Raw genomic sequence first — 12,969 nt, 5'->3', positions numbered from 1 at the left:
AGCCAAAAAAATCTATTGAGTTGTCTCACATATATGGATTTAATAATCCTAATCTGTACCACTTTATTTTAACTTATTTAAGCTTTTTTTTTTTTTTACCCGGGCCAATATTTATTTTTATTCGCATATAAATACTTTTTATAATTGCCATTTGAAAAAACACTCTTGACAAGGTGAATGCTAAAGAAAAAGTTGATAACAAAAACGGATACGCTATTTAGAGACGGATCAGATGGTGTACATGAAATCGTGTAAAATTAAGTTGGTACAAATCATCATTGCATATAACTACCAAAACAAGGCTTTCGTGACAAAGACAAAGCAGCACTAGCAAAGCATTTAACAACGCACTATAGCTATTCCAATCGCAATGCAAAGGGCAAAGAGAAGAAATATATGTATGTATGGTAAAGTGTCATAATGTGTGGTACCAATAAACGATTTCATTCATGCATTTGATGTGATAACACTTCTCCAATATTTGTTGGGCATAAATTTACACCATGAAATACTCCTTATAACTAGCATATAGTACATTATAACAATGAATTTGGCTGTTTGTTGTCTGTCTTGTTTGCCTTATAAAAAGTATATCGTGACATTTACCAGTTTCCTAGGACAACTTTTGCCCTACTATGTATAATTTGTGCATAAGGTTAAAGTTAAAGCAATGCTAATACAATCAAGTGTTAGTTTCAATACGTGCTTATCAAGTTAACCGTTAACGCCCGTTATTTACGCCCACAAAAACATCTGGAATTTGTATTTGCATGTCACGGGGCTTTACTCCTTAAAAATTAAGATTTTCTTGGACCAGCTTCGACTTCAATTGTTATTTGTTACAGAACCTTGCTATTTTTTCGAAATATAATAATTTAATGTACAGGTTTCCATTTTTAGTAGGTTTAATGTTTGTGTAACAGATTTGTAGTGTGTGACGACCACCTCTAGTCTGCGAAGTCAACTTGTACGTGACTTTTGGGTGGTGAAACTATGTAATGACCCTATTACTCCCTCTGTTCTTTTATTTTTGCCATATTATCATTTTTTGGGGTCAAACTTTTTAAAAATTATGATCGTAAATTATTGTTAATTTATAAGAGATAATATAGTCATGTGTGATTTTGTTAAATTCGAGTAATTGTATATTTTATTAATATAATTTTTTAAGGAGTATAATTTTAACATGTATGAAAATGAAGATACGTGTGTTCGAAAACACGTCTTGAAGACCTTAAAAGTCAAATGGAGCAAAAAAATTGGGACAAATGAAGTACTAGTTTACTACACATATTTTGTTTATTTCCCTTATTTAGCTTGTTTTGACTTTTACCGCTCTATTTTAACTATTACTTTGACTGCTAATATGTTTTACTTTATTTTTTGTATATATTAATAATATTACGAAGTAATGAGATTTTTTGTAAAAAAAAAAAATAAGTACGAAGTATTACAACTTCTTGTTACAAAGATTTGTCGCTTTCCTTTTGGAGTTCTCCATGGCCCATGGGTCGGTTATTATGTGGAAGTTGCAAGTAAAATTGGTTATGGATTGAAAAATCAAAATGATGAAGACAACCATTTACAAATAAATTATGATAAGTCAAAGTATTGATCAACACACATGTGCTCCTTTTGCTTTTGTGTTCCGTTTTTATTTACTCTCCCAAATGAGCTTCTCACCATAAGATAGTATATCGTAGGGTCAATATTTTTCTGGTTTTAGCTCAATGTTCACACTAATACCGACATCATCATTATATACTAATTAACTAATTACACTGCATTTTACGCATTCGCTTGGGGTAAAAAAAAAAAAAAAAAAGGCTAACACTACTTTTCTTAGCTAATAAAAAACACTAACTTTTTTTAAATAAAAAAATGAAACAAAAGAACGGGAGGGCAAAAGTTTTAAGAGTAAAAAAAGGCGGTAAAATAGTGTATCACTATTTATATGAAATATTGAAATAGGGAGTTTAATCTTTTATTGTAGTCGCGCTTTTTTTATAAGGTTGTCCCTATTTAGTTGATACGCTTTTACTTTTTTTTTTCCCTTTAATGAATAGTCTCATCAATTTATTTTAGAGTATTTTTTCTTACTTGTTATAAGCCCCATATTCAACCTTTATGAAAATTATTAAAAATTCAACAAACTTTTACAATACGTACATAATAAATTACAACGGGTAAAAATCAATAAACATGCCTACAGTTTTGAGCCGATCAAACCGTCTCAGCTAAATAGGGAAGAATATAGTAGTTAAATATTAGTAACATGCACGGATTTCTATCTCGTTTATTTCATTTCATCTTATTCCTTGCTCACTTATTGTTTCGTGCATTATCAACCTGCTATTACCTTACTTATTTTGGGCTCTTTACAAGGTGACTTAACTAACCTGATAAATAATCATATTTACAATCAACTAATGAAAAATAAAATACACTTGTCGTGTCATAATTTTACAAGAAGTACTTTTTCTTATTAAATCCAAAAAACAAATGCACTTTTTTTTTTTTATAGAGTAATTACAAAAGTAAATGAGTAGAGTGGGAAGGGAGAAACTTCAACCAAGAAGGGTGTGTGAGTGAGTCAATGGGCCGACCCACCCGCACCAGCGCAAAGTGGAAGAGCGGAAGGTTGGTGGGAGGAGGGTGCGATGATAGTAGCCTCCACATATTTTGACACGCATTTTACTCATCTCAAATTTACCATACTATGCACTAAATTTTTTGCTAGGGTGAATTAGACTACCAATAACTTTGGCTACAATTTTCCACACTTGTGAATTTGTGATGTGGGGGCATAGGGCAGTTGATAGGTGGTTTGAATAACTACAATGCTTGATAATTCATTTCATTTATTAAAATAATGTTACTATGCATGTAATCACAAATTCTTCGGAGTGGACCGACTATTTTTGCAATTTGTGTGACTTTGATGGATGATTGCAAAATTGCAATAATTCAGCTAAGGAAAAATCACAAATGTGTTACATGTGGTGATGTAATAAAAACATGGAGAAAGGTTACGCTGGTTAACCCAAATTCTAACCGATTTCGTATTTCATTTAATAAAAAAATGCAGCTTGTTTCTCATGTCAGATCAAATCCAAACGACCTATTTGCCACCTCATACATATTTCATTTAAAAAAAAAATGCAGTTCGTTTCTTATATCAGTTCTAATTCAAACGACTAGTTTGCCACCTCTATAACACATATCTTATGATTTACTTTCCAACCAAAATCTTTAAAACTATACGATGATGTAAGAAATAGAAGTAAGCACCTCCGCCAAAGTTGTTAGAGACTAGTGACTAGACGGAAGATTAGCATATGCAATGCTCAAAACACAGTGAATTATGGTTGTTTATTGTTCATGTATCATCTTTATTTAGGTCTTGGTGGTGGGGAAGGCTTGCCGGAAAGCTGGTATAGTATAAGAAGTTATAAGACCACCTCAAAAATTGTCTTTTAGCAACGCCCACTACGAAGAACATGGGTTGAAACTGTTACATTCACATGCTTAAATAATGATGAAATGATAGAAAACAATTATACAAGTGCTAACTGCTAATCACATTCCAAAAAGGAAACGGCGTTTATGCAATTATGTTCCCTCCTTCCTACATGTAGGACTCACACTATAAACTATAGATTATAGACTATACTATAGTTATTTGTAACATTTTGCATGTATGGTAAGTGTGGGTTCAAAATATTTGGCTATTTTATATATTGGCTATTTTGGAGTGTTACAGCTTGAAAAAAAGTTGATAATTTTGGAAATGTAGTTCAAATGCTAGGCATATTGGCTATTTTGGAGTGTTACAGCTTGAAAAGAAGTTGATAATTCAGGAAATGTAGATTAAATGGTAGGCAATGGTTTCCGACTCAGCGATTTGAAGGTGTACTTGGCTACTTGCATATAATGATTCTCCATCTTAGCGCGATATGATGTTTACAAACCTTATCGAGTCTCATTAATTAGCTGGCCTGGGGATGATTCTAGACGTCCAACACCGTACATATATGATTTTGACAACGTTGAGTTGTTCATTTGCTAATAACATCCTGTTAATCTGTCACAGAGTGATAGTTACATCTCTAAAAATCGGCTGAGAGTTTAATCTTAGTGGATTTTTCAAACAATGACGCCTTTAAAGTAGTATGAGAATTATTCAAACTTAATAAATGATATTTTGAAGTAAAAATTTAAGAATACACTCGAGAATCTATTCCTTAGAGATAAATTTAACTCTTATAATTAATTGCATAACATGTCTCCCTCCACAGGCGGATTCCTAGTTTAATCACAAGGGGATTTTAAAGTTGGAATTTTCTTGTTGAAGTATTAAAAGAAATATTCAAATCAAATACTTTGTTAGATATGTTTTTGAAATAATTATTTTTGAATAGACTCAAGAATCCACTATCAGAAAAATCTTATTTCTCCTTAGACTCGAATAAGTATACACCGTCTCCGAGAGTGGACTTATTATTTTTATTCTCATCTGTGTTTCTCCTAAAACCCTTAATTTTATGTGGTGTAGTAAGAATGATCTCCCATAAAATCCTCTCAATGCCTAATAATGACCATAAAAATCCACTTTGAGTGATGTGTATTATTCCTCCTTACCCTGCTACTCCTCTCCCCAAGAAAAAGAAGATGGGCCATAGGGTTAACAAGTTGTAGACAAGTCGGCCATACTGCAAAGGGTATTTTGCCTCCACTACCCAACATAGTAGTAGCCTAGTGGGCTTATGTTGATTGATTATAACATTAATAATCCAATTCTTAACCTCATATTTCAAGGCCAGCTTACTCCAGTACAGTACTGAGAAATTGCAAAATTTGGCCTAATAACACCCCCCCCCCCCCCAAAAAAAAAAAAAAAAAAAAATGTTCTATTTTTAGCTTGAGTTTATCCAATTTTGGTTGATACAAATTGGTTAAATATGATGAAAGTAAGCTTGTAACTCTAGTAGGAACATTAAAGTGATGAGAACAATTGTGAGAGTGAGGGATACCTCAAATGGTTAGAGCTTCCCTCCCGACTCTATAGGATTTTGGATCGATTCTCATCACCTGCCTTTGTGCTTTTCTAAACAAACAAAATAAAATGAAATTGGTTTAATTTTCACTTTATACTAATTGACTTTGAATCTATTATGACCTAAATTAAAATCATTCGACCTTCGAGCTTCATAAAAAAATAAATAAATAAAATAAATAACCATTCAAATCAAGCAAAATAATTAAGGTTGGAATATGTCAACTTAATATAGTATATAATTATTTATTCGGTTGGTTTCAAAAAAAAAAAAAAAAAAAAAGTAGGAATATGTCTTAATTAGATTTTGACCTAAAACCTAATTGACCCAAGTGAAACCAAACTTGTTAGAACGTGTAATATAAATATATAATATATCGACACTATTTTACTATGAGTAAAAATGATAGTTGGATCATTATAACTCTTAATCACTTCGTTAGCATAAAATAATTGGATCATTAATGGAAAAACGAAGATTTTGCCCTTAGTCACGAAAGGAGAATAATGAATAAAGTTATAAAGCTAAGAGCAAGTGGACAAATTGATTAATTATTCGAAACCCTTATTTGTTAGATTTTCTAAAAGGTGGTGTGTTTTCTTTCCACAATTTCTTATGATGTCCCTCACCATCACTTGTTGACTTGTTGGTGTGACAAGTTTAAATAGGGTTATAAATGATGAAAATGTGGAGTTATAATCAAATGTACATGTTTGAGATTTTTAATTCAAATGAGGTTATTAACAATGCATATTTGAATTACGAACAAGGATACAGAAAAAGGTTAGGTGAAAGATAAAATGAAAATAATCCTGCTACGTTACTAATTGGTTTTTGAGTAAAGTTATGTGCATCATGTACATGTCTATTACGGATTCTCACACAACAGCGGACTAACGGAAGTATTTGTTACTCAATGTCGATCTATTGTTATGCTCGAGCTATCAGGGGTTAATATTTTGGTCTAGATCCCTCGAGTCGAGTCACACTGAGTCATTGGACCACTAGCTTTCAGGGGTATAGCTTATTTATGGACTCAAGACTCTAAGTATACATCTTATTTAGTCTCACTTTAGGCCTTAGCCCAAGAGAGAAGTCGGGCCTTTAGGTTAGCAAGTTGTTAACACCAAGGCCTTTACGCCTTAGCCCAAGAGAGAAGTCAGGCACACTACAAGGAAAAGTCCTGCTCACCAGCACACATTGATGAGGTTAAAAAAGTTGATGAGAATGTGTAGCCCAATAACACATGACACGATCAATTCAGCTCAAGGTCCCTTCACAAAATCACAAGTACAGAGTCCAATCAGTAGGTCTATGAAGGTTTCATACACGTTACTATCCCAGGACACCCCGTCCCCTCCCGCACAAAGGAAGTAATGGAAAGCTCAGAGAGTCAGTGTTATGCTCTTCTAACCTTACATTATCATCTTCAATCTGGTAAATAGAGACACCACCATGTTCTCAAAACAAATACATGTATACGTTTCTATTTACACATCTCGTTAGTCTTCTTGCTTTCAAGTCCTCATGAGGAAACAAAGTCGGCAATCTGTAGTTCTGTACTCGTATTAGGAATGCATACAGCATTCTTCTTAAGTACAAATACTCCTACCAAGTCGATTTTCTCACTAAGTACCAGTTCCGACCACTGTTCATAGGACAAATGTCAAACTACTAAGACACGAGATAAGAAGAGATATAATCACTATCAGCAAATCACAATCTGCAGCTATCTGATCCCATCTATAAGGGGACAATGACTAAGGGAATCGAGACAAGAAGTATGCTATAATACAAAGCTATCACGATCATAACAATGTGATGTGCTTCCTCATAAGTCATAAACATAAGGAGCAAAATCCAGATTCCAGCCAATTTCTAGACACCACTCACAGTTGATAACAATATCCAACCTAAACTTATCTGCATAAGGCTGAGAATGGACCGTAATCAAACTCCAATTCAAAAACCGCAATCAACCACTCATACAACAAAATAATGTAGCATAACAATTAATGTACAAAGAATGTAAATGGCAGTATAAAAATCAAGATTTTATATGAAAGAATATATTTCATTTCATTCACTACAACATTCTAACTACATCATGAGTGTTCTTCACCATACTAGCTATTACAATCAAACCTACAATGGGGGAAAATTTTACAAGGTGGATAAGGATCATACCCAAATCACACAGCAAAGATACAACAAACATACAAGGCATGACAAGGGGAAAGAATACTTGTCACGAAAAAAAATTAATCAACTCGTGGTATCATGAGAATCATTATTGACAGTCACATTTACCTTTTCATATTTGAAATCCACCTGATTCATAGGCATTTCAGGGACAACATTCGAGTGCCTACCAAATAACACCACCCAGAAAAACAATGCGACGAATGCCACCAATGTACCACATCCTGTGGCGAATATCAACGCACCAAGAACAGTCAAAAACCTACTCTTATTCCTTCGAATTGGCCGTTCCTCATCAATGTGAGCCTGGGGATCCAGCGGTTGCGAATGCAACGAGCTAGGAACGGTCCTGACCCTAAAACTCCATGAAGATAAACTACTCACTTGTGTAGAATTCCCACTAGACGAGCTAATGCCTACCAAAATCTCCTTATCTCCCCACATTTTCGACAAATCAATAGAAAACGACATCAAAGGCTGAACCGGCTTTTCACTACCAGATTCAGCCAATCTAATCTCCAATCTCTTAGAACTAGCTTCATAATCAATCCAAGAATTCAAAGGTATCCCACCATTCAAAAGCAATCCAATTGAAGAAACATCACTAATATCTTTAGACACAAAACTACTACCCACATCTACACCAACATGATTACCATTCAAATCACCTACATTATCATCTTTACGAGTATCATACTCAACAGCAACAAATTTACGGTCAATTTTATCAGAAACCCCAAAATACCCTTGATCGAAAACCTGAGAAAGTTCCCCACCACTAGGAAAAATCACAAATGCTAATCCATCTCCATTACCAGGGGTAATTGTAAAGGTAAACTCAGTAGAAAATGAAATTATTGGATTCGAAGATTTCGAATCAACAAGTTTAAAGGGTTTTTTGTAAACGATTTGCCCAGAACTAGTAAACCCAGATGTAGGGGAAGTAAGATTGACGAAATTACCCTCATTAGCGATCTGGGCATCACCCAGAAGGGTAAAATCGGAATCAAAGTTGGGATTTTGATCGCCATTAAAGCCTTGGAGTGAAAATGAAGAAATGGGTTTTGTAATTAGGTTTAAGAAATAGAAGATTAACAAAGAAAATAAGAAATTATACCTTTGATTTTGATTCAAGGTTGCCATTGATTTCTTCTTCTTCCCAAATGAATCGATTTGCAGGTGGAAATATCTTCGAATCAAAGGAAAAAGGAAGAAAAAAATCTGAAATATTTTTGGGGGATTTTTAATTTTATTTTTAGGGAAATATTTTTGCCTACATTCTTGAGGGCAGGATTTTCAGGGATTCACAGAATATAGGTGAGGTAGCCGACGATTGAATGAGAGAGAAAGAGAGAGAGGGAAATTGAGAGAGTGGTGGTTGTTTAATGTTTTATGCTATATTCTTATTGCGGTGGTTACTGGCCAGTAGGACGGTGGCACGTCTTAGCAAGTGGATTTTATCATTTTTTTTATTTTTGTTTTCTATTTCTTGACAGAGTTTTTATAATTTTTTTTAATTTTTGCTTTCTATTTCTTGACAGGAATTATATCACATTAAACATTAATAATTACGGAGTAATAATGCTCATATAGTCATAATAATACAGTACATATGAAGTGATGTAGATATATTCATTTTAAAATAATAGTTACACTCGTTTGGTTTGTTTGTCGGTGATTAATGGAACGTGAAACTATTACTCGTATTTCATTTAGGTGAGCAAATTGAAGTATTAACACATTTTGTAAACTCTTGCTTCTTACAATTTATGTAGGTAATTCATTGATTCAACTAGTTTATCTTTGATTAATATAATTTCCTATGAAAATTAATAAACAATATTTGGCTAATTGCTAATATCTTTTGATTGATATGCATAGTATTTTCTTATGAAAAAAATATGTAAAAAAAAAAACCTTCATGTGCATTACAAACTTATGAGAACAACTTCCTACATCAAACTAAACATGCATTAAATACGCATCATCAAGCTTCCTTCAAATACATAGACATTCTTTGGACCACCTTTCTTATCTTTAATATCTCTAGAAATGGTAGTGGATTTGATATTTTGATATCTCAATATCTAGATTTTTATATTAGAATTGAATTGAAGCCGAATCCATCGATATTTATTGATTTGGATTTAAATTCTACCTTTCAAATTCGAAGCAAGTTCATATCCGACTTGTGTTTTCTTTTCACTATTTTATTTTAGATTTGGAGTAATAATTAATGTTGTGCATAAGTTCATAACTAGACTACTTAGAATGGTTTGGCCCAAAATACCGAATTGAAACATAAACTAGACTACAAAATTTTTAAGAACGTAGACCAAATCAAAATCTCACAATCATATCAATGCATCCCTTACAATTGTTGTCATTTAATACCGATTATAAATTGAACAAGCCAAAGAAAACATTGAACCCCTCAAAGGCTCAAATCACATGGTGTTGTTGAATGTTGACTTATTACCTAGAGTTAGATAAAAGTGACCTGTTAGCTCCTTTCCCCAAGTCTTGGGGCGTGAAAGACAGACTTTGCTATTTTTAAGATGGACCTATTTTGGAAGACGTGACAATTGTCTGGACCATGTTATTATTTATTAGCCCAAAGACGAACATTAAACAACATACTTACATAAGCTGAATATATAATGGGCTAACCCATTATAAAATGAGGATTATGGTCCAATCATGTTTATCAAATACTTCGTATATTATGCTATCTGATGAAATTGGGCTTCTGCCTTATGAGGAGTGACCTTCATTGCTGTTCCATGAAAGTCTTTTTAAATGAAACCATTAGCAATATAATATCCATAACAAATGTTAGTAATAATTTTTTTTATTGGGTTTATCTTCATGTAGATAGGGAGAAATAGACTTAGGGCCTGTTCTCATACGTTGAAATTTAGTTCAGTTCAGCTCCTAATTTCCTTCTCTTATAGGCCTGTTCTCATACGTTGAAATTCAGTTCAGTTCAGCTCCTAATTTCCTTCTCTTATAAAATATTCATTTCAGTTCAATTCAGCTCATTTTAGTTCAGTTCAGTTCAGCTGAGTTCAGTCAATGAGAACAGACCCTTAATAGTAGATTAATAGTAGTATACATTTCATGTAAGTTACCGACTATGGAGTAAAACAAATTAGTTCATATTGAGTACTCGTAGTAAATTATTCATCTTTAAATTGTTTCAACCTATTTTAGGGTATGTTCTCATTGACTGAACTCAGCTGAACTGAACTGAACTGAATTTCAACGTAAGAGAACAGACCCTTAGATTAAATAGTACGTTTTAAATGAACGAAAATTAAGTGAGTTTAAACATACTTACACACTCCAAAATTCAAATTATACGAACACGCCCTTTGTTTATTGTTATTCAAATTAAATAGAAATGTCTATACAAAATATTAATATCCACCGTCTTATAACTCTTATCGTCATTAGACTATCTTGTAGGTAGGTTGAAAGAAGTTAGAGAGGGAGGGGTGTTACATGCTTGGTTGCAATAGTTGCTTACAAAAGTGGTCTTATGATGGTTAGATAGTCTTAATATCTTATACAAATGTACCTTAGGCAGCGGAAATACTCTGTATTAGTAGTTGCTTGCCAGCTTAAACAACTCGATTAGTGATACAATCTTTAGATTTGTCAAAACCAACTTGAATGACACTAACTTTTACTCCTCCATTCCTCCTCATCCTAATGAATGCATAATAGTAACATACTAATATAATGTCAACTTGTTTGCTTGTTGTATATAGTCAACCAATCAAGAAAAAGAAATAAAGATAATGATTTTGCTCATACAACAAGGGTGTTGCGATACTCAAGAAATAGACATGAATTACGAAGAGGATTGTATAACCCACTAATAATGAGACCAGTTTACCCTTTTCTCTCAAAGTTGTTGTTATTTAACCCAACACCCATTAACTAAATAATCATCGATGTGGTTTAACTGATTACTTACATTATCCTTCGGAAATGACCAGGTACGTCTGCTCATTAATTTGTAAACATTATGTTTGATCAGGTATTGATTTTGTAGACAAGATCTCTACCCTAATTAATGGGTACATCATGTTAGTCCAATGTTTAATAGCCTTTTGTCACAATGAATGAATGCAAGATAAAAAAACAAATTTAGAGTTCAATGGCTGAACTTTGAGCTCCTAATCAGGTTGAAGTTTTGACTCGTATCTCGCAAACTTGATAGTTAGGGTACTTAGTTGAAATCATTCATGTATATACTAAGGGCGTGTTCGACAAAATACAGCTATGAAGGTAGTTGTCTATGTAGCTGTTAGCTGTCAACAAGCTATTAGATGTGAAGATAGATAATTTAGGTAAAAGTGTTCGGTAAAGTAGCGGTTAACTTGCTATTACATATAAAAATCAATATTTTATTTTTTAAACTATAGATTAATTTTTCAACAGCTACCTCTAATTTGAAAAGTTACAAAAAGCAAATATTTGTAACTTTTCGTAAAAGCTACTCCCTGTGTTTTAATAATTGTTACAGTTTGACCAAATACGCATATCGAGTCACGACTTTGACCATTAATTTATCTAATCACATGTTAATAAAATTATAGGAAAATTCATTTTATGAAAGTATACATTACAACGAATCCAACAATATGTAAATAGTAATAAAAGTCAAACTATAACACTTATTAAAATACGGAGGGGGTATCTCAAACCACTAAAAGCTACCAAAAGTTAATCAAAACAGATAGATTTTTTATTTTTTTATGTTTGTAGTCATATTCATGAATCCTAATGCTACATTGCCAATCATTCCAGGTTTATGTTCATGAAGTTTTTCATATTTTTCAATGTTACAGGAGTTTTCATTTCAAATTATGACATAAGAGTAATGTTTAGAAAATTGGAGAATGTAGATTCTCTTTCTTCTCTCTAGAGTCTCTCCTTCCATGTACGAGGATTCCCAAGTGAAGAGTTTCGTGAATGAAAAAAGCCAGTCTAGCCTCAAGATAACTCTTTATTTTGGTTTTACAAGTGTTCGGTCCAACTCACAAGTAAGCAGTGACCAAATGTTTATCAAAAAATAATTTTAATTTTGTAAATCCAAAAACTTATTTTATGAACCATAAAACCATTTCACAAAAATTAAAACGAAAATTCGCAAGAATAGAGATCAGATGGTATAAAATTGGGGTGCCCATATTGTCGTAAATAAGGCTTGGGGCGAACACCCAATTCGCAATAAAATATGCGAAGAATGACCACTCATCATATCCCGTTAACTGCCTGAAGGATCATACTTTAATCAATAAACAAGTTTCTGGTTATAAACAACTTCACCAGCTAATACCTTCTTTCTTTAGTCAATGTGGGACTTAGCCAACATTTTGTTTTTGCTTCACTTGTACTATCTCCAATTAATCTGTATCACTTAGACACTTAACATCATGCACTGTATCATCTTCCTCCTTTTACTCCACATTAAAACAATCGGTGTCGTTGACAAGTCCTCGCCATGTCTTCTTCATAAACTAGAAGGCTAGGACAAGGAGGTACTATACGCGTCTTCAATATACATACTCCCTTAGTAATTGAAGAAGGAAAAAAAAAAAAAAGCAGCTAAATGATATGTTACTGACCTTAATTACTGCACATGTTATTAGCTTCTCTTCCTAGCTATGGACCATGATTGCAATTTACAACAACCCGG

General features: G+C 33.0%; 1 protein-coding gene and 1 non-coding gene across 2 annotated transcripts; both read right to left on the bottom strand.

Annotated features, from left to right (window-relative positions):
* Positions 1-7,096: 7,096 nt before the first annotated feature.
* On the bottom strand, positions 7,097-8,766 carry LOC145556658 (lectin-like). Its single transcript, XM_081618310.1, has one exon. It carries the CDS (start codon positions 8,400-8,402, stop codon positions 7,323-7,325), a length of 1,080 nt encoding a protein of 359 aa, XP_081474436.1. The 5' UTR covers positions 8,403-8,766; the 3' UTR covers positions 7,097-7,322.
* Positions 8,767-12,428: 3,662 nt separating this feature from the next.
* Positions 12,429-12,536, bottom strand: LOC145557210 (small nucleolar RNA Z279/snoR105/snoR108). The gene has a single exon (XR_014092260.1). It is a non-coding gene; the product is annotated as a small nucleolar RNA Z279/snoR105/snoR108 (small nucleolar RNA).
* Positions 12,537-12,969: the final 433 nt, after the last annotated feature.

This window comes from Chenopodium album, chromosome 8 (genome assembly GCF_948465745.1).
Source record: "Chenopodium album chromosome 8, dcCheAlbu1.1, whole genome shotgun sequence".
NCBI classification, from domain to species: domain Eukaryota; kingdom Viridiplantae; phylum Streptophyta; class Magnoliopsida; order Caryophyllales; family Amaranthaceae; genus Chenopodium; species Chenopodium album.
This window is presented reverse-complemented; position numbering and strand designations above follow the sequence as displayed.

Bases quoted from the DNA above. Each gene is read 5' to 3' on its own strand.
- LOC145556658 (XM_081618310.1), bottom strand. From the start codon at position 8,402: ATGGCAACCTTGAATCAAAATCAAAGGTATAATTTCTTATTTTCTTTG.